The sequence below is a fragment of the Dermacentor albipictus genome, chromosome 10, assembly GCF_038994185.2.
Source record: "Dermacentor albipictus isolate Rhodes 1998 colony chromosome 10, USDA_Dalb.pri_finalv2, whole genome shotgun sequence".
Classification (NCBI taxonomy): Eukaryota; Metazoa; Arthropoda; class Arachnida; order Ixodida; family Ixodidae; genus Dermacentor; species Dermacentor albipictus.
This window is the reverse complement of record NC_091830.1, coordinates 93,727,676-93,750,785: the sequence shown is the minus strand read 5'-3', so window position 1 is coordinate 93,750,785 and position 23,110 is coordinate 93,727,676. Positions and strand designations below refer to the sequence as shown.

Sequence of the window (23,110 nt, the reverse complement as noted above, 5' to 3'; positions counted from 1 at the left end):
GGTGCTCCAACTTTGTGTGCTTTGTCGTCGTCTGTCACGGCGCCAAATGAAAGCTTTTGCAGTTTTGAAGCAGTTGGAAGTTGTCCGCCATGACTCACTGCTCAACCCAGAACCGGGACCTACCTGCCGACGTAATCAGCGCAAGAAGAAGTCGCAATACGCACTAATTAGGTTAGACAAACGAGCCCTTATTTACCAGGTCTTTCGATTCGTTCAAATTATTCTCATCAGTTTGCCGCAATTTGTAAACGTCCGGAAAAAGAGTGGGGTCGTTGTCAGTCTGACTTTCGGTTCTGCTGTTTTCTGCATTGACGAAATGCTTAGAGCACATCCCGGTAGATTCGTTTGAGACCCATTCGGATCCATCTCCCGCTGAAAAATGAGATTTAACAACAATGAGATCTAAATTTATATCAGGCGTTCATTCGTTATTCATCCTGTGCAAAGATCGAGGTTCATTATGCCCTCTTCACAAGGTCCGATTTCGCTTGCAAATGCGCTTTGCTTTCGCAAATGTAAAATTAAGCTGACCCAGGGATGACCGCTGGTGTCGCACAAGCTGGGAAACGCGCACGTGTAGCATAATTTACAAAAGGAACCCTTCTCACAAATATGATGACCGATGCTGATTTACTTTACTCCCTTCACAGCTCCAATCCATTTCTTTCGCAGTTCTAGTTCGTAAGGCCTGCCAGGAAACATGTATCACTTTATGCCGGGCCGGCCTTCGCGGCTATGAGTCTCTCATGCATCATTATCGCCAGTGCCACTCGTTCCTCTTGGTATCTCCGTAATTTGGACGCTTATCCATGAAGCGCCCGCTATTGCACTGTCCGAAGACGTATCCGAAAAAAAGGGGAGGGCTAATCAACACAGGAAAACGCCCCCAACCGTGGCCGATACGAATTGCAGTGCACGTGAATACGCGTCCAGCCCGCCGAGCCGCAGAGCCACCTTTTCAGTTCAGTCCAATGGCTGTGGCAGATGGCGCCAGAGTAGCCATAAACTCGACTGTGCGGAGCCTATAACATTTCGCCACATTCAAGGATGCATATACTACACCATGTTGACCCAAGCCGCCTGATAGAGAAAGAAAATTTGGGAAGAAAGGAGATGTGAGGACAGAAACGGTAAGTTGGTAGGAAAGCAATACGCTGAGGAGCGGGACAGAAAAAGGCGACCACCGATTTACCCCGGGTGAACATCTTGAAGGGGCAGCGCAATACGACAAATACAAAAGGCAGCAAACACACACGATAGCGCTGTCGTCTTGCGCTTTCCCTTCTACGTGTTCAAACAGTACAAACTCTACCAAATATCGATTCTTCTACAGTTTCTTTTACCAGAATATTTTACCCTGGGTGGGTCAGACCGGGGTTGGCGTTTACCTGGAGCGGACACCAAAGGGCTATGTTGCCTACGCCGAGAGGCCGTGAAGGTCGAAGCATCCGGCTTAGGATCAGCACCAGGATCCTCCTTTTACCGGTCGCGGCTAAGCCACGCACGGTTAAACGTGGTATGGGATAACCCTCATGTGCTCGGGTATGTGGTGCCGCAACGCACCAAACGCCTGCTGTCGCAGACGCTCCTGCGCGCAGGACTACGACAATGACGGCGAGGTGGGTTCAAGGTGGCCGAAGGGTAAATGTCAGGACGGATGACAGAAAAGATGGTCTGAGTGCACGTGTTTGCCAGTTCTTGTCTAAGAACGGATTTTCTAAGCAATGTTGTTGGTTAGGCACACTGGGCTTCTGTCGCATGTAATGTGCGGGCGCTGCGGCTTTGATTTTGCGTCGACCGATTCGGGTAAAAGTCCCTGACAGTGAAGGCTGAGCCGCAATGTGAACATCCTCATGCGTGGATGTCGCGGTCATGTACAGAAGGCGGGTAAAATTGTGACCGATGCGTCGGCTTTAAGCCTCGTTGAAGCTTCGTCATTCAGCAACAATCTGGTTGACTGTCGAAAAGTCTTTAAACACGACTAGGTTGAACGCGTCGTCCACAATTCGTTTCAGTACGTGCGCGAACTTATCAGTTTCTGTCATCGTTGCATCAACTTTCTGACAAAGGGCCAGCACATTCTGGATGTACATACATCATGTACGCATCGGTAGCCTTCTGCACACGCAAAGCAAGTTCTAGATTTGCGGCACGCTGGCACCCTGCATGTTTGCCAAGGAAATCACGAAATCTTGTCTTACATACGCTCCAGCTTGTGAGCTCCCCTTCATTGTTACCGAACCAGGCCTTCGTAGTTCAATGCACATAATATATTACGGTGGCCAGGATTAAGGTTTGTTCCCGCCTGTAATGCGCGCTTACTCACTCGTGCAGTCGAATCCAGTCGTCGACGTCGTCGCCATCAGCGCCGGGAAAGGTGCCAGGATCACGGACTGGAGTCAGGATCATGGCTAGCATGGCGGCCGCCGCTGACGCAGTTTTACCGCCGGAAGACATGCCGAGAGTGGCGACTTGGCGATAGCTGCGGATCTCCGTCTTGTGTCAAACCCCCAGCACGACCACCAAGATGTTACGTGGAGGCAGATAGAAAAGGGAAACGTATTTACAATATATTTACAACGAGGACAAGCACTGAAACATATGGTCGAAAGCGCGCGCCAGATGAAAAGCGTCTGTCTATCGACGCCTCTATACAGGAACGTTACCACAAGATCTTTATGAGACCGCATCCCTACGGCAGCGCCAGCAGTAACCCTTTCAGGCATAATCATTATTTTTGGAGTCCCATAATTTAGCTGCCTCCATGAATTTGCTTCTTATATTGACTCTATATAGAAAGATCGTATCTTTAATTTTTTGCTTACATACCTATGCAAAACAGACAAGTCATGACTTCTGTATAACGCCGCGAGAATTACCACTTCGCGCTCTTCAGAAATTCCAACCAGGAAAACACTGATATTTTTAGTTTCAGAGCATTGAATTCTGATTTTCTACGTGCCAAAACAACAATGTAATCATGGGGCACGCCATAGTGGGGGGACTAAGGTACAACTTTCACCACGTGGGTATATTTAACGATATTGCGCCCAAATCGCTGGACATTCAGAATAAAGTTTTCACTTACTAAATAACGCCATTGAGTGCGGGAGCTGGCCGACGTTTAGATGGACTTTAATAACAGAAGGTTAATTTACATTGTGTAGAGGACGTAGAAACAAGATAGCACTAGACAGTGATTGTCGGCCGGCAACTATCGTACGCTGCTGCCCGCGGCAAGGAGAGCGTCTCTGAACGTCCCTGCCTTTCCGATGGTTCGCTTGCATATAACCTCTTCAGGCCGTCGGGGTCGCATCACCTCCAGCCAGTTGTAGAGCCCGTACAGGTGTCGTCATTTCGGGCCAATGGGGACACTCACTGGCCTCTCCCCTCCGATGGCCCCATCGGTCTCACGCTGCTTCTTTGTCCGGGCGTCCTGGAACGAGCTTCGAGTGCTGCAAAGCAGCTTAGCTTTCTCGGGACTAAGGTCAACCACCTCCAAACGTGCTGAACTCCATGTACACTTTCGGGATGGATCACCCGAGGGGGGGAGGCAAAATCTCCCCGCGCGACCACAAGAGCAGGCTAACCAGTCAGTTTGGCTGGTCTGGTGACGCGATTGATGGGCGCCTGCGCACCATAACTGGACAAGGTCATCAAGGTGTTGGGCTCGGGGAACTTGACCTATCCTGAGAAATGGTCCCTATCTAACAACGTGCACCCAATGCATGGCTCGCGGGAGTTTTTGCATTTTCCCCCCGTGTAAATGCGGCCGCAGCCTCCAGGATTGGATCGCGCGGCCTCGGGATCCAATGCCACTGCCACTCAGCCACCTGGGCGGGTCATGATTAACAAAGCCTCACATGTCTTATGCTTGATTAAAATACTGTTTTCTTTATTTTTGGTAGGATATTTAGAAGTTTATATCATTCCAATTACAATCATAGAGCCTGCAGGGTAGGTTCTGCTGGTCATACGTAAAATGTGTGGCCGTAACTTCAGCTTTCACTTTATGTATCTGTATTTACGTCTGCTTGCGCAACGCACGCCATCTATTAAGGGGAATAATCCGTACGGTAAAACAAACTAAACGGCAAGAAACACACTCGCATATACGCGCACACGCCATCACTCTATAAAGCCCCCCCCCCCCCCCCCCCCCGTGCCCACCCGCCCTAGTCCCCGGCTCTATTGCGAACTGCTACCAGCTAGGGCAGCAACAAATACCATGAATAAATTGTACTTTTGTATTTGTTAACGGTAAATACTGCCTGTTCTTTTTGAGAGGCTCTATATTCATTTAGCGCAGAGGCGAAAATTAGCTGGGTTACAGGAAGAAAAGGCAGCTTCTCGTGACTGATGCTAGACGTATTTTATAGATTGATGATTACAAAACATAAGCAATTGGAAGAAATGCGGCAGCTCCAATAAAATTACCAGGATAATCAGTGTGGTCAAGAAATAAATGAGTAAATGGATGGCCTTGCTGAGGTTTGCCGATATAGTTCCGTTCATATATTTTTATGCAAGACCCTCCTTAACAGCCAAAGTCGAAATTCTTAGAAATTCCCAAAGAAGCACTGACAAAGTTTTTAAAAACGGTTAAGACGAACGGTAACTCTGTTATCTGCAGATACCCAGCAATTTTCTAAAACTGACTGAGAAAAAATGTAACACTACGATTTACGGCTTGCAGAATTGACTGCTATCTAGATAGCTTAGCCTTAAATATCGTACTGCCATGAACATACTGATTTTAGAACTATTGCTGACGTAATCATTAAAAATTGTCAGTTTTGCCTGAAGGCGAAACATTTTAAGTGCTAAGAACGTTTTGTGTTGCACTGAAGGCGCCTCAGAATGCTGGCGTGAGCAACACGACAACAATGTTGCTGATGTCGCACCTGAATGGTACACCGAGCGTAACTAAAGAAAAACCACCCTCACTGAAGAGAGAGAGACAAAGTGCGAGAGAGAGCAAGGGATTGATTGGGAAGTAAGAAATTTTCCATGACCCTTTAAGGGGCATGGCGAAGCGCCTAGTGACCGTTGGTCTGCGTCCAAGAAAATTACAATATAAATTTAGCTTGTCGTTCATGACGCAGCCGTTTGCACACAGCTGTTCAGCAGCAGCGCTAAGGCTGTGTGTGCCTGCAACGCGCATGCCAGCACTAGAATTCATAAAGCTGTCCTGACTCCGGCAGAAGAGGACCGAATGGAGCGTGACGGTCTTCGCACTTCGTTTTGTCGCTTTTTATAGCAAAATTAACTCAGCGTCTGTGGACAGGCAGTGTCCACGCATTCGTCAACCACAGTAGGATATCATGGAAATGCCAACGCGCAAACTTGTCTCAAAGGTTGGTTCAGTTGCTATTGCTTTAAAATGCATAATCATCACACGCACTGTGTTAAATGGTTTAATGGAATCATTCACCGACAGTTGCGAAGAACACTGCTCTTCTTCCGAAGGAATTTGCAAATATAGGGCACTAGCGCCAAGCTAGAGTCTTCTTCAGAGGGGAACGCCTCACTGAACATAAACTTCGATATATAATTCACTTGATTTCATCATAAAGCGAATAGCTTTATTTTAAAATAGCAGCCGTTATCGTGGTTCGTAGTCGATGGTCGGTGGGCCAAGTGAGTTGAACGAAGGTAAACCTAGAGAGTCGCAGTTTCGCCCGAGCGGCGAAGCATCGACTGAAATAGTAAATTCGTAGACAGCTATACGAAGTAAGGATAGTAGTTTGATCAACCGTATAAGGTTATACACATTTGATTACTAACTAAATCAGCAAGCGTGCTGTCAGCACGCACAGGCTGAACATGAACTCGATGACCGCGGACACTGCGTTGCTGAGCGCATGGACTCCGAGTTCTGCAGCGAGATGGCGTTAAATTTACCTGCTTTGAGAGCTCTTCGTCGAGAAGGTAGTAAGGTGTGTGCGATGACGGTCGCGACTCACAAAGCAGGATCCACCAGTCTGCTTTTGTCAAAGTATATCACAAGGCTGAAAAGCGACAATCCGTTCCAACTGAGACAGCCGCCTGCATTCAAAACATCTTCGCATTTCCCACATATCAAAATTGCTCAAGTGACATGCGCTGAGTAACGCACAAGAAGAAAGTGTGTTAAGCGAGGTGCCCGATTTCTATTATACGTATAGTAAGAAGCCAACAAACAAGGACACAAAGGAAAACACAGGAGATATTACTTGTCCCTACTAATTGAAATACAGAAAAATTAAATTATTCAAATTGGCCACCACTAACAAACGATGACTTTCTGGCTGAAGGCAACTGTTGAATATTAGATCATGTACTCGCGACACCTGCGGCAGAAAGGATGTTGCTGATACGCCGCCAAGGTTTGTGAGTGGTGGCGCTGATTAATAATACCAGGATTATCTACCCTGAGAAGTGGATGGGGAAACCGCACCGTGGTAGCCTAACTGGTTAGGACATCGCACGCGTAATTCGAAAACGCGGGACCGTTCCTTACCTGCAGCTAGTTGTTTTATGCGAAGCATATTACGAGAGCTCAACTCAGCTCTTCAGGCGCGGCGGTGTCGCTTTCAATGACCTTTGACCCCATGCCATACCACGTGACACCGTGACGTCACGACAGAGGAGAAACGGGGCTCCAACTCGCGCCGTCGCTCGCGGCGTCGCGGCGGTATATAAGCAGCTGCGCTTGTTTCTAGGTGTCTTTGGCTAAACTCTTGCAAGATGGGCTGGGTGGGAATCGAACCAGGGTCTCCGGAGTGTGAGACGGAGACGCTACCACTGAGCCACGAGTACGATGCTTCAAAGCGGTACAAAAGCGCCTGTAGTGAATGCGGTGTTGCCTTAGAAACTAGCTGTTTCTAAGGCTCAGGCGTGCGTCGCTTGCTCAGGCGCACATTTCGTTGCCGCGCCGAACGCTGCGTTGCTCGACGCTCACCGCGTCCAATGCGGGGCGCGTAGTCGCTGCGCCGTAGCCCCTTGTCTTACACCCCTTGGCGGGTCGACGGGAACGCTGTCGCGTTCCACTCTTGAAGGTGAAGCAGGGTAGCGCATGAGTTGTTTCTTCGTCTAGCCGAACCAAATATAGCCAAGCAACAGCAGTTCACCAGGCTAAACAGTGGTTCAAGAACTAAAATAAAGGCTAGTATGCGTCGCATCCTGGGCTTAACCTTAGCTAAGCCACAGCCATTTTTTTTTCATCCACTTTCACCGTCGTTTATTTATCATTTCTCTATATTCAATTATTATGTACGCTGAATAATACTACCAGGATTATTTCTAGTAGTAACATATCTACCCTGAGAAGTGGATGGGAAACCGCGCCGAGGTAGCTTAATTGGTTAGGACATCGCACGCGTAATTCGAAAACGCGGGACCGTTCCTTCCCTGCAGCTAGTTGTCTTTTTCATCCGCTTTCACCGTCATTTATTTATCATTTCTCTATATTCAATTATTATGTACAAATAATTTCCCCTGTGTTTTCCTTGGTGTCCTTGTTGGCGTCTCCTAATATGTATAATAAAAATTGGGCCCCTCACTTCGACGAGGGTGTCTTCACGTTCTTACATGACGAGAGTTTCGAATCCGACAACATTGATGCCTTCAGGTAGCATGTGCGGGTTTATTGACCGGTTTCCTTCAGCCAGAAAGATCACGTACTCGTGACGCCTGCGGCATAAAGGATATTCCATATCCACCGCCAATGTTTGTCAGTGATGGCGCTCGTTAATGCTTCCAGGATCACTTCTCGTAGAAACATATAAACACCCTGGAAAGTGTATGGGGAAACGTTGCCGCCGAAGCGCAATTGGTTGGAACACCGCATGCGTAATGCGAGGACGTAGGATCGTTCTCCACCTGCGGCAAGTTGCTTATCATCCACTTTCAATTACAATAATTCATAGTTTCTTTATTTTAATTAGTTATTACAAGTAATTTCCTCTGTGTTGTCCTTGGTGTCTTTGTTCGTCGGCTTGTTATGATGCACTGAGTAATGTTCGACCTTAGTTTGAATTATCGGGAATGTGTCCTTGTGGATTAAAAACTTCTGTTCCATATTTCACATTGTGCGCAGCGCCTTAGCTAGCATTGTGATTTTTTGAATTTCTTTTATTACATCTATATTGGCATACTCTGCACTGACTTTTTGCGTCTGTATTCTAAAACCGCCAGTTTTTTACACCTTTGTAATGCTGTCTCACGGACGTCTAGTATAGAGAACTGGCTAGCTGCCTATATCCGTCCTGTAAAAGGCCCATCTGAAGCCTGCCAAGAATTGTGAAAGTTAATATTCTTCCTATTAATATCCAGCTACAGCAGTGCGTGAGTCGCCCGCAGAAGGGCGCCGGGCGTCTCATGAGATTGCTTGATCAACATACCTGGCATGTTGAATGACGTACTCTTTAAAGTGACACTTGCATAGGTACAAAATGACAGCAAACATCGCCCAAATAAGATCGACCTAATATGCACCACCGCCTCTCCTATAGCTTTCACTAACGATAGAAGAAACATACAAAAGCCCTACCGAAGCAAAACAAGAACACTATACCTTTGCACACAAAAAACACACAAATACTTAGCCTGGCGGTTTTGGACAGAAGCAGTCAATTTTATTTTTGTGCAGAGTAGCCTATATCGAGAAATTTCTTGCCTTGCACTTTAGGAGAGAAAACACGTGGACGTTTTAACTCCAACTAATAATTCCCGTTACAGCGCGGCGCACAAAACGTCGCCAGCATTTTGCAGCTGGTTGAACATCCGCACGAAGGTTCCCGGCACGCAGCACCCCCAACTACCTTTAACGAGAAGCCGCGAAAATCTTGATAAGGCGCCTCCTCCAGGCACGAGCTGGTAGTCGCATATAATCTACTTTTCACACAATACACGCGGAGTTACCGGCACAGATGTTCAGCGACACCTGGTTAAGCATCGCTACAGCTCCGGATTGCTGAGTGCACGTGTCGCACGTTATGTAGACGCGACAAATTGCTGAGGTGCTCCAGAGAAACTCGCTCATTGGCTGGTTGAGGAAAATCGGGTGATCTAATTGGCTGGTTGAGCACTACGTCACACGAAGGCGGTAGTATCACCGAAAGTGACAGTTCGTGGCCGAAAAGAATCCTCCGGGAATGCGCAGCGATGAGGACACAATTTGTCTTTTTTTCTTAGGCCACAATCGTACGCATCTTTCTCACGTTCCATAGCCAGACAGCTCCTTAAAAGACTCGATCGGCGCCTGCACCCCATGACACTGTGTGGTCTTCTGTCCGTGTGACAGCCCGATCTTTGAAGCACCGTATTAGATGGCATGGCCACTGGGACCGGCCCGCTTTGCCCTGTAATTTCGTCGAAGCAGATTAGGCTACGTAAAAACGGTAAGATGTTGTACCGACTTCCTTATCGTGCCCAAGTTAATTAAGTCCCAATATTTCTGGGCCTAAGTACGAATGCAATCGCCGATTTAACCAACTCTACAAGAAGCTATCATATGTGCCGACGTAGTCGCTGATGACGTCATATTGGATGTGTGTAGCTTAGTTTCGTCCACTAACTATGTCGAACGCTACAATCAATATGGCGCAAGCTGGCGCCAAACGGCACGCGAGAAATCATTTCATTGCTGCCACAAGATCGTTACAAAGTGGTTGTCGTCCTGTCGCTGTTGTCGCACAGACTTGTGGTCGCGACATACACACTACTCAGTTTGATGGAACATGTTGGTCCACCTGGCACGTCTAGCAGGAACCCAAACAATGCTGGATAGCCAGGTACCTGCATAATGTTTCGCAGAACAGATTCCCACAATGCGTGGCGTTTGCACAATTTGTTTTCGCCTATGATACCCGCTTCTTCTCTCACCTTATTTGTTTCACATCGTTTTCTGTATTACAATCTCCAATCGTTCGTTGTACTTATAGCTTCGTAGACTGAACACTGCCGTCTGCCGAAATACAGAACCGATATTTTTAGCTTGCTTGCGAGCTTGGCAGCGGCCAGTTAATAGCAGATGCGGAAGAGATAATTACATGAGGAAGCATTGCCGAGGAAAGGAAACTTGAACGCAGCTTCGATGGTGTTTTATGTGGTGTTTTATGACGCAAGGGCCAGGTATAGAGAAAGAGTATCATAACAAAGGGTAATTATATCGATGAATTGCGGATGCCGTGGACAGTGAATTCCTTATCGTAGATATGACATGGCTGAAAAAGGGACTAAAACCTGTCGCTGTAAATTGCGTGAAATATGTAGGTACTAGAATAATGAATCTGACTGGTTAGTGATCTGGGCTATCGCAATCGGGTTTCGTTAAAAACATGATGCAACAAAACATAACCGTGACACAAGAGCTTCGAGAGAGCCCTTGAATACAAGGGCTGTTAACTGTGTACTTAAAATTACCTGGCAAAATGATTTTCAGCGTGAATGTTTGACGGAAAAACTCAGGCTAATTTCAGGTTAAAAAGCGAATCATTGCTAAGAAAAAATGCCGGGTGAAGAGGTATATTTTCGCGATATGCAGAAGGGAAACACTTTTTCCTCTCTGCTTCTATCGCAGAGCATTGATTAAGAACTTGGAGGACTGTGATATAATTGCCGCAATTACTAGAAGTCGGAGGATCCCCCACAGTCAAGAGGTAAGAGCGATTACTGTAAGTGGGTCCTATTCTTAATCGGCAAACAAGTGCTTCCTTTTACCGTGCTGTTTTCTCACTTATCGAGTTCTATACTTTTGGTTTTATCATGCGTAGCTTATTCGATGCTTGTAAATCCAACTCTCTTTGCCAACGATTCCTCAGTTGACGGCGTAGATAAGATTTTAGGCTTGTTGCAGTGATAGGGATATTTCCGTCTTTGTCACTAAAACTCCCTGACGTAACATTTTCGTTAGCAGCTACGTTGCCTATTATACCTTATTGGCCAGGTACCCAGCATAAGACAATCACTTGGTTGTACATATATGCGGAGCACAACAAGCTGTGCAGTTCATTGAAAACAAAGCTATTGTGCTTTCCAAGACTAAGTAGGGCTCTCACAACAATTACTGAGTCTGTGGACACAATCGCCTTAGCCACATTTGTGAGCCTTATGTGTTGAATAGCCGAGAGTACAGCGTATGCTTACACTGTAGATATTCTGGTGTTTGGATTTAGTACCTGAGACGTTGAAAATGAGGGTCCGAAAGCTGCGTAAGGAACACCAGCTAGAGGTTTCGAAGCATCAGTGTAAAATTTATCACAGGAATACTTCTCCTTCAGTTCAAGAAAATGTGATTGTATGTGAGCCTCAGGTGCTCGTTTCGATATTTCGAAGAAAGAGATGTCACATTGGATAGTCTGCCATTCCCATTCTCAAGGCGGTGGAAGCCGAGTAGAAGCCATTAGGACATTCTCTAAAAGCGGGACGCCTTTTTTTTTTCTGTAAGTGCTTCCAACCGGAGGTATTGAGGAGGCCTGGTGGCTAGGTGGGTACGGAAAAGCCTGATCTTGATCAATTTGCGAATGATTGAATGACACGAATGATCAACACCTGATTGTACCTTTGAGGCATAGAAGAAGCTAAAATATGTCCTCGGGAAGTGTAGAGACCATTCGTTACATTCAACGTACAGGCTTTGTTCATGGCTTGTGCGGAAGGCGCCTGTAGAAAGGCGGACGCCCAATTGGTGGATAGGATCTAACATTTTCAAAGCACTTGGCGTAGCAGAATTATATACAATGGCTCCGTAGTCAAGGCTTGGTCGTAATAGGCTTTTATACAAGCTGATTAGGCATCTCTTATGCCTTCCACAGGATGCACGTAGCAATAGCTGCAACAGGCTCATAGTCTTGAGGCACTTCAGTTTAAGATACTTCAGATGGGAAATAAAGGTTCGTTTATTGTCTAAGATAATACCTAAGAATTTGCGTTCGGAATTCAAAGATTGTCGTTCTCCATGAAGGTCTATAACGGGGTCTGGTAGTACGCCTCTCTTGTTCGAGAAAAGGACGCCCGTACTTTTTTGGTGGTTTAGTTTGAAACCGTTCTCATCCGCTCACTTAGACAAGTTATTTTAGCCAAGCTGTACGTGTCGCCCGCAAACTCTTAGATTACATGATTTGTAACGCATCTGGATGTCATTCAAATATACGGAATAAAACATAGCACATGATATGACAGTCTGGATCGAGTTCATTCTGACAGTATAAAGAGTGCAGCTCAGCACACCAGCTTGTGCAGCACCAGCTTGCTTCGTAAAAGGACGACACAGAACATTACCAACGCTAACACGGAACGTGCGATAGGAGAGGTAACTCTGGATCACGTTCAGCCAGTTGCCTCGAACTCCCATTCCAGCCAGGTCATGGAGAATTCCTAAGCGTCCTGTTGTGTCGTACGCCTTCTCCATGTCTAAAATACAAACAAGAAAAACTGTGCACAAAGGCATCACGGATATTTGTCTCGATGCGGACAAGGTGGTCTGTTGTGGATCTACCTTCCCTGAAACGACACTGTAAGGGATCGAGCATTTTGTTCTTTAAAGAAAATATAGGATGTGCCGCTTCTTCTTTTTCTCAAAGAGTTTGCACATGCAACTTGCCAGAGGTATGTGCCTGTAACCGCTGGTCGAAAAAGGGTCGTTGCCTTCTTTGGGAATATGAATTGCGATTTCTTCTTTTCAGGCGGACGGAATTTATCAGGCAGAGAACATAGTTAGACAGTAATTTTCTGTGAGCTTCAGGGTGTAAGTGTTTGATGATTTTATATAGTATTCTATCACTTCCTGGTGCGATCTTATTACAACAATTCAGTGAAGCCTGAAACTCCGCCATGCCAAGTGGGCAATTCTATGCTTCATTGCCTGTGCCTTTGCGAGCCAGGGACTGTTGCTCTGCTTGACATTGGTATCTTGGAAATCTATTTGTGTAAGGCGATGTACTGGAAATGTTCTCGAAATGTGCTCTTAGACAATCAGCCTGGTCCTCAAGTCTCTCCTTGTGTGTTTACTAGTGGTATAAGACGACATCTTCGGCCAATATTTCGTTTACGCTGGTCCAGGCTTTTCATTCGTCTGTATAAGGAATAATGCCGGCGGCGTATTTTGGCCAGGTTTCTCGTTTCGCATGGCGGCGCGTTCTTCTACCTTCCTACTTCCTTTTCTAAAAGCAGATGAGGTTTTCTGCGGACGGAGAGTCACGGAAGTGATGCCGAGGTTTATTTTGTTTATTTCGCGCTTCCCTACATTCATCGTTCCACTAGGGAACACGCCGTTAAGAAGGAGATCTATTTGTTTGTTGGATACATATCGACAGTTCCTTATGAAGTCGTGTGTGGTATGTGCGAGTGAAAGTGCGGCAGGGGAGCCGACAATCGGGCGGATCAATTTGGTGCGCGGTGAGGCGGAGAGCTGAAAGGAAAGGCCCAAACTGTCTGCATCGTCAGTAGTAACCATACGAATGTCATCCCTAGTCAAACATGTGAGCTCTCTGTGTCGCTGATAGTCCGCTGATTCGACTTTCCTCTAGGGCACATGTGTGGAGCATTTGTCCCGTTTTGTTAATTTTAATATAATCGGGAAATGATCACTTCCGTATAGATTCTTAAGAACCTTCCTCTCCAAGTATGACATGACTGTACTTGATGCAATGTTTACGTCTTTGTATGAAAATTTCTTGTTTCAACGCTGTAAAAAGTCGGTTCTTTCTTATTTAATATACATGCATCTCTATATATAAGAAGAAACTTTCTGTAAGGCGCCCTTTGGCATCACATCGAGAGTCACCCCCCAAAGTATTGCGTGCATTTGGGTCTCCAACAACAGCATTGGGCTCCGGAAGTTGTGCAATAAAGCTTTCAAATTCTGTTTTGGAAAGTCGATAGCTGGGCGGGATGTATAAAGAAGTGACGGACAGAAGATTACAAAAAACACTACTCAGACGGAAACGCCTTCAAAGGGCGTTTGCAGCTGTAAATATCGGCCGGCGACGCCCTTATCAACTATTATAGCAACACCTCCTGACGAGGCGAAAGCATCGTTATAGTCTTTGCGGTAAATGGCATATTGTCCGATATAGTTAGTGTATGCTATGTATGATATGATGTATGTATGAGTGTATGATAGGTAGTTAGTGTATGAAGGATTGAGGTGCGTCTCTTGCGCGTGCAGCACCCTTGGATTAAACTTGTTTAGGAGTTCCTTAATGTCATGAAGATTGTGTATTAGACCTCTCGCATTCCAGTGCATTATCTGGGTGCCCATATTGGAAGTGTTTTGTGTTGTGCTTCAAGAGAAATCAATTAGGTTAGTTCACAATCGAGACCTTTCCACATCCTGTGATGCGGGATTTTTGTTTTTCCTTGACGCGCTCCACTGAACTCACGATTCACGAAATCTTCACGATTTATATCTCGGCGTTTCCCACACAGTTTGGCGCTCTCTCTCTTTCTTTACACCAGGCGTTTTTTTAAGCTGAACCAACTGAAAAATTGGCTGTCGCAGATAGCACAATTCCAACCCTTTAACTAATTTGCTTGATGAGGCGGACATACTTGTACGAGAAATTACTATTCCTAATAGGGTAATTACCGCAATTCACTAGATAATTTCACAAGTAACTGCATTATGGTGCGTATTCTAATTTATGAATTGTAGCCGGGATGTCCGAAGGGGTATCCACTTGGAAAGAATTCTGAGGGTGACCCGTGTTTCAAGATATTAGTCTTCAAAGTAGGCGACAAAATAAGTTGGTGCTCCAGTTACTCTTTTGCTCCAATGCGTATAGCGGCGCTTTACTAACTAATGAAAACAGTGCCCTGATTGAAGAGTGCAAAAAAACAAAACAAGAAAAAGAAAAAAAGAACTCACAGAACGAAAGTAAGGGTAGACGTGGCACAAGCGCCTTCAACATACAAAAGAACGGACGCCTCTGAAGGAGCACGTGAGCTCTTTTCGCTTTGGTGCATCTTGCGATGCAGATGTTCTTCAGGAAAGCTGCAGTGCCGAGCCCGCTTGTTAGTGAAAGGATTTCGCTTAAAGAAGAAGGGGGAAGATTGCGTTAATTGGCTTTCTGCGTTTTGGTACGGGAAGGAAATCAGATTCCTCGACGCGTACAGAAATATCAAATACCCAAATGTTACTTTTTCGGGTTCCGCATTAACGCGTCTGCGGCTCCGCCTATTGCATGCATTTCATGACGTCATGGCATACAATGTTGACAGTAGCCATTGTCTCGTGCCTACCGCTTCTTTCGTGCGGTTTCTTTTACTGGGGAGAGGGGGGATCCTAAATCATGTCGTAAATGCACCAACAATGAACTCTAAAAACCCGTTTACCAACAGTGAATTTTCATCGAAAGTTCGACGGCGCATATCTCAACACCGGTGCCTTCAAGAGAATTCGTTCCAGATGTATATGCCTTGTAAGTTCAATAGCTACAATTCGCAGAATATGGCTGCTAATAAAATAGAAGTAAATGTACCTAGTGTAATCTTGTTACTCAAACACGCGTCTAAATGGTATTAGACTACTGTCGGCTTCATCGAATAATTAAGTTCAATGGTTATAATTGTGCTATCAGCCACATGTAATGTTGAAATATGGTGCAGCAAAAACAAATATATTGAAGATGATTATGCTTTGTGTGAGTACCGTAAGTTAGCAGGGGATAAAAAAAACAGTGTAAGATTAGGCAAAAGAACTGTGTGAGATACAAAGTGCATTAACGTTCACGGAGTGTTTCGTCAGAAATTCTAGCACTTGTTTCATCAATGAAGGCATCCTCTCTAACGTATTCGTCGTTTTGCTGATGTGTAGATAAAGAATGAACTATTATGAAATATTTTAGAATTCTTTCCGACTTCGAGTCACTCCCGCCATATTTTGAAAGAAACATTACACGGCTCGGAGGCTATTATATAAGCTAACACTGAAGCGGTGTCGTGTAGATACGTTCGTATTGGAATGTATTTGAACAAAGTTCAGGACGATGCTTTATTTTGGTGTCAACGAAGTTGCCGGGAAGAGCGAAGGTTGTTTCCAGGAAATAAAACTGCTTGGGCATTTAATGAAATACGCGAAGTTCCCCTAATTTATTTTGCTTCTTCTTTCGGAAGAAGCTCCCACACTATATGAAGCTTGTCGTCCTTGACGTACCCTCCACGTTCAAGATCGTCCAGGTGAATTGCGAGGAGGGGGGCATAGGCGATTTCGTTACTCGATTGTTCGGGCCTTCCACAGTACATAAGTTCACCGGTCGTTCTTCCCCGTATCTGACGCCGTTTACTTTCGGACGGATGTTTCACGGTCAGCTGAATAACTTGACTGAAAGGCCACTGTAGAAATTCATCGATCACGCCCTTGTGCAGCTGAAAACCAGCATTCAATAACAGATGGTTTCCCTCTTTTCTGAAGTACACTCCTGGCGACAAGTGATAGCCGCACATGTATGTCTTCTCGCTCGAGTAAGAATGAGAGCCTTCCGAATAGGCGTCGTCCTTCATTGCTTCGTATCCCTTAGCAAAAAACTCATATCGCCTTATGTTGATTGTATTTAGGGCCAACTCTTTTTGTTTATTCAATGCCCTCGCGTCCTCTTGCTTCTCAGTGCCCTCCACTTCAGTAATGCCAGCAACGCTTCCTGCGCACTTTGTGCAGATTGTCCTTGTGCTTCCGTCCAACAATTTTCCAAAACCTTCCTTCAGCGCATCAACACCTTCGCAAGTTTTCTTGAGCACAGCGGTATCCGACGTCAACCGTTCTCTCAACTCCGCTTGCAACGTGTTTTGCATATTGTTCTCTTTGAGGTGGTTGACAGTTCGCTTCGTGTCTTCTAAGCCTTCCTTCAGCTCTCTTATTGAATCGGTTATTGCTCCTGCAAGCATGCGCGCCTCACCGCTGTGGTCAATCAATTTTTCCTCGACTGCTCTGACTGAGGATAACGTAACTGTAGATTGTGAGGCAAAGTGATCCAAGGTACTACTTTCGCTCGACCTTTGTAGCAGTGTTTCCTTGACAGTGTTTATGCAATGTGAAATATTAGTTAGGTGATCATTTTGGGCAGCATGATCCCTAATAAGATCGTCCAGCCTTTCTTTCATTTCAACTACTCGCACGTCTAAGCTTGCATTTAGAGCCACCATCACTGCTTTTCGGTCACTGTCTGATTTTTCTAGAGCCCAGGACGTCAGAGACAGCGCATAATCTTCACATTTGCTTTCTAAATGCCCGGCAACATTACTACGGAGCACGAGCTTCGAACACTTAGGGCACGATGTAGCGTGGTAGTCACACTCATTGCAGAAATGCTTGTTTAGCTCTGATGCAGCCAAAACTATGTCGCAGCCATGTTCTTCATTCCAGCATTTTACCTGAAAGGGGAAAAAAGAGTTTTTGAGCAATTTTATACATTAGCATCTTCATACCACCTTCCATATTAACATATTCCATACGTTATTTTATGTCTTTGAACTTCTAATGCTTCAAGGTTCGTCTAATGTGAAAAGCTGTGATGAGACATAAAGATATGGCTCATCGTAGTGTTGCTATGAAGGGAAGCGAATAAATTCGTTCGTCAGGTGATGCTGTGAGATAGGCGTGAATAATGTTCTTTTAGGATATTCACCGTAATCCCAAGAGAAATGGTTAGGAAGGAAGGAATCCGGCAGCCAACCCCTCTCGAGCGGGTCCTTGAGCGAAGAACTGCTGCTTGGCCAGAAGGAGGATTAATCGGTAATTTTCTGAAGCAAAACTTTAACAGCGCTTGCACCGTGTTTGCGAACTGATGGTATGTGCACTGGGAATTCGGGTGATTGTTAAAGATGAAATGTCTTAATAGGTTGAGGTAGCTTCCTTAGCTCCGTTTGTTTGGCGTTCGGATATCCGCTTTCTTTCCAGTAGGGCAGCGCGGTCCTCGGGTGTCTGAACCACATAACGACCATAAGTGACTCGGTGTGCTTAGGTATGAGTTTCTCCAACTCGGCTGTGGTGAGAAGCTCCTTGAGGTGAGCCATTTATGCTGTAAACGTCCCTGTAGAGCGATGTCAACCGTACGAAGCACCCAGGGCACACAGAATTAATTTAATTGAGAATCATATTCAAAAAGCGATACTGATACGAACACACACAGAGAGACAAGTACCACAGAAAGAAACGCTGACTGCCAACTAAATGATGATTTGAAGAAGGCCAGCCCTTATATATCCATCCCGGAATAGGCATGCGTACACAAACATCTCCATGACAAAATCATTTTCATTCATGAAAAGGCAATTTCTATTTCTGATAAGGCTAAAAACGGCACGCTTACATAGCTATATCCAAGCTTTTTAATACAACATGCCTGCATAATTTATACCTCCTTACTTTTTTCCCCTAGAAACTTCGTCATCTCAATCATGGCAGTGCATATTCACTCATTCCAATGGAGCCCTAAATGCCATCTATGGCTAATCGTCACGTTGCTGCTGTATGGATGTGCTGAATCATTACAAAACTTTCCGGTTTGTCCTACATACACTAGTTTAATGCTATCTGACAAACCACGTTGAGCGTACAGTGTGCGAACCTAATTTTACGATTGTTGGTGACGTGGGGCCTACTATGCTCTTTCGTTCGATTGCATACCTTACATAGCTTACAAGGGGTACTGAAGAGTAAATTTACGTTATGTCGGTTGGAAAATTTGCTCAAGTTGTGCCATAACTTGTGCGAATACGGCACCACGTGCAGCGTTCGCTTGTCTTTTTCTTTGCGTGCTAGTTCGGAACCTATTCGCTCTTTCTTTTTTGCAAGGTGATTCCAGATACCTAAGTGATGCAACAACGAGGAAGACATGCTTCCGTTTACCGTGCTGTCAGATTTGAAAAACTTTGTTCCATCTCGTGCTCGCATGAGTGCTGCCTGAATACACGTAGCCGCTATGGCCCTCCTCATGAATTTAGAGTGTGCGCTGAAATTAAATACTGATGGACGGGCAAGAGCAAACGCTCAACAGAATTTTATTTCGGTCAGACACGTAAATATAAAACGCAAGATATGCGCAATGAAGCAACGAACAAGATATGGGTTCACATGGTTTCCATGGGTTTCTTTTCGTTTGTTGCTTCAATTAAAAGAAGGGGGATGATTGCGTTAGTTGGCTGTCTGCGTTTTTGTACGAGAAAGAAATCATATTCCTCGACGCGTACAGAAATATCACATACCCAAATGTTACTTTTTTGGGTTCACTCACATGTGAGATAAACTTTTATATATGCTTCTGACTCAAATTAGATTTATTTAAAAGCCGGCGTTTGCCCGTGTCGATACCAACTCTTCCTTGTCTTTACTTGCCACCGCAACTTTTCTTAGCCATTAGGAAGTAGCTTGCCCAACAACAATATTTGTGGAGCGACAATTTGCTTATGAGGCACACCGTAGTTGGGGGCAGCAAATTAAATTAGAAGACCTTGGGTTTTTTAACATGCCCTAAATTCGCTGTACACGAAGATTTTTGCAGCTCTCTCCCATTGAAACGCAGCCGCCGCAGCCGCAATTTTACCCCGCGACCTCGTATTTACCAGCGCAACACCAAAGCCACTGAGCAATCACGACGCGTGATCCGTGGTTGTGCGGCTGCCGGCAACGTTAGAGCGCAGTCATTGTGACCAAGCCTCCGCCGCTGATTGGGCACGTCGCTGTGTGGCTGCCGCTAACCAAACAATTGGGTCCCAGACCCATCATCTCTGCGCCATGGAGAATTCCTCGTCCGCGAGCGAGGTCAGCCAGTGACCCGCAAACAGAATGCGGCAAGTTACCGTGACGCTTACGTGTGCGCACATTAAAAACACTCCCATACAGCGGGAAACTTGTATACGCATATGCGTGGAGGGCTGCGTGATCCCACCCTCTTCTAACGATGAAGTACAGGCTGTCAGAGTTATTCTACGCGATACCGATTCAATGCATTGCGAGTCGAGCGCATATGGAGCAAACACAGACGCAGCAAGAGCCAAATTCTCCGGGTATTGTGCTTGAATCATTAAACACTGTACTTTTATATCGTTAATCAGAGAATATCAGGTAATATATTACTGAAATTTAGTCAATCAGTATCGCTTTTGATTAGTGCATGCAACCTAGCATCCGACGCCGCGGAAGAACATTTGCAGTTAGCCATCCACGAAGGTCAACACGCAAACCAACCACTGACGATTCTCACGGATTCCGAACAGGCCTGCGGCAACTTGCTACAAGGAACAATTGGAAGACCTGCTGCACGAGTCCTAGCCCAAATATTCATGGAGCACCCTGAGGACTTCACCACCCAAACCTTCATCAGGATAACGCGCCACACTGGCATCTCGGGCAACCTACAAGCCAACAGGGCAGCTCGAGGATTCGTACATATCCGAGCACTCATCACGCCGGCTACAGACGACGTGGACCCTGTCGACCTCGAGTATTCAGCCACGGTGAACTGCCACAGACAGCGTCGCTTGCGATATCCACCACCCCATCGAATTCTGCAGACAGAGGATGCACATAACCTACACATAAGACATCGGATACACCCCACAGCCTACAGGGACGAGTGCCCGTGCTGTGTCGCCACACAAACACTCTACCACAATTCTTCGGAGTCCACAATACATAACATAGAACACCCCGACACGAACACCACGAGTGAGCAATAGGAGGCACTGCTGTCCAGCTCGGCCCTCGTCGACCAGCTCAAGCTGATACAGAGATCTGAGAAGATGGCAAGAGCCATCGGAGCCCTGGCTTATCTAGATATCTATCTGCAAAATAAATGCCGGAGAACAAGACAGACGAGAAACAATCAAGGAAGATGCAGAATGCCTGCGTAAAAAATTATTAAAAGATAAAGACAAAGAAGAGCACCCTATGTATCAATAACGGGTGCGAGTGAGCGCACCAAATAGAAAGGTAATCAATCAATCATCATCATTAGCAGCCTGGTTACGCCCAATGCAGGGCAAAGGCCTCTCCCATACTTCTCCAACAACCCCGGTCATGTACTAATTGTGGCCATGCCGTGCCTGCAAACTTCTTAATCTCATCCGCCCACCTAACTTTCTGCCGCCCCCTGCTACGCTTCCCTTCCCTTGGGATCCAGTCCGTAACCCTTAATGACCATCGGTTATCTTCCCTCCTCATTACATTTCCTGCCCATGCCCATTTCTTTTTCTTGATTTCAACTAAGATGTCATTAACTCGCGTTTGTTCCCTCACCCAATCTGCACTTTTCTTATCCCTTAACGTTACACCTATCATTCTTCTTTCCATAGCTGGTTGCGTCGTCCTCAATTTCAGCAGAACCCTTTAAGTAAGCCTCCAGGTTTCTGCCCCGTAGGTGAGTACTGGTAAGACACAGCTATTATATACTTTTCTCTTGAGGGATAATGGCAACCTGCTGTTCATGATCTGAGAATGCCTGCCAAATGCTCCCCAGCCCATTCTTATTCTTCTGATTATTTCCATCTCATGATCAGGATCCGCCGTCACTACCTGCCCTAAGTAGATGTATTCCCTCACGACTTCCAGTGCCTCGCTGCCTATTGTAAATTGCTGTTCTCTACCGAGACTGTTAAGCATTTCTTTAGTTTTCTGCAGATTAATTTTTAGACCCACTCTACTGCTTTGCCTCTCCAGGTCAGTGAGCATGCATTGCAATTGGACCCGTGAGTTACTAAGCAAGGCAATATCATCCGCGAATCGCAAGTTACTAAGGTATTCTCCATTAACTTTTATCCCCAATTCTTCCCAATCCAGGTCTCTGAATACCTCCTGTAAGCATGCTGTGAATAGCATTGGAGATATCGTATCTCCCTGCCTGACACCTTTCTTTATTGGGATTTTGTTGCTTGCTTTATGGAGGACTACGGTGGCTGGGAGCCGCTATAGATATCTTTCAGTATTTTTACATTCGGCTCGTCTACACCCTGATTCCGTAGTGCTTCCATGACTGCTGAGGTTTCGACAGAATCGAACGCTTTCTCGTAATCAACGAAAGCTGTATATAGGGGTTGGTTATATTCCGCCCATTTCTCTATCACCTGATTGATAGTGTGAATATGATCTATTGTTGAGTAGCCTTTACGGAATCCTGCCTGGTTCTTTGCTTGACAGAAGTCTAAGGTGCTCCTGATTCTATTTGCGATTACCTTAGTAAATAGTTTGGAGGCAACGGACAGTAAGCTGATCAGTCTATAATTTTTTCAAGTCTTTGGCGTCCCCTTTCTAATGGATTAGGATTATGTTAGCGTTCTTCCAAGATTCCGGTACGCTCGAGGTCATGAGGCATTGCGTATACAGGGTGGCCAGTTTCTCTAGAACAATCTGTCCCCCATCCTTCAACAAATCTGCTGTTACCTGATCCTCCCCAGCTGCCTCTCCCTTTGCATATCTCCCAAGGCTTTCTTTACTTCTTCCGGGGTTACCTTTGGGATTTCGAATTCGTCTAGACTATTTTCTCTTCCATTATCGTCGTGGGTGCCACTGGTACTGTATAAATCTCTATAGAACTCCTCAGCCACTTGAACTATCTCATCCATATTAGTAATGATATTGCCGGCTTTGTCTGTTAACGCATACATCTGATTCTTGCCAATTCCTAGTTTCTTCTTCACGGTTTTTAGGCTTCCTCCGTTCCTGAGGGCATGTTCAATTCTATCCATATTATACTTCCTTATGTCAGCTGTCTTACGCTTGTTGATTAACTTCGAAAGTTCTGCCTGTTCTATTCTAGCTGTAGGGTTAGATGTTTTCGTACATTGGCGTTTCTTGATCAGATCTTTCGTCTCCTGCGATAGTTTGCTGGTATCCTGCCTAACGGAGTTACCACCGACTTCCATTGCACACTCCTTAATGATGCCCACAAGATTGTTGTTCATTGTTTCAACACTAAGGTCCTCTTCCTCAGTTAAAGCCGAATACCTGTTCTGTAGCTTGATCTGGAATTCCTCTATTTTCCATCTTACCGCTAACTCATTAATCGGCTTCTTATGTACTAGTTTCTTCCGTTCCCTCCTCAGGTCTAGACTAATTCGAGTTCTTACCATCCTGTGGTCACTGCAGCGCACCTTGCCGAGCACGTCCACATCTTGTATGATGCCAGGGTTAGCG

The 23,110-nt window shown here is 45.6% G+C and overlaps 1 protein-coding gene across 1 annotated transcript in view; it reads right to left on the bottom strand.

Annotated features, from left to right (window-relative positions):
• Positions 1–15,968: 15,968 nt before the first annotated feature.
• Positions 15,969–23,110, bottom strand: part of LOC139050971 (TNF receptor-associated factor 6-like) — a 112,699-nt gene continuing 105,557 nt past the window's right edge. The window contains exon 3 of the mRNA XM_070527892.1: positions 15,969–17,352. Within this exon, the coding sequence (XP_070383993.1) occupies positions 17,349–17,352 (4 nt within the window). The 3' untranslated portion in view covers positions 15,969–17,348. The remainder of the gene's footprint in view (positions 17,353–23,110) is intronic.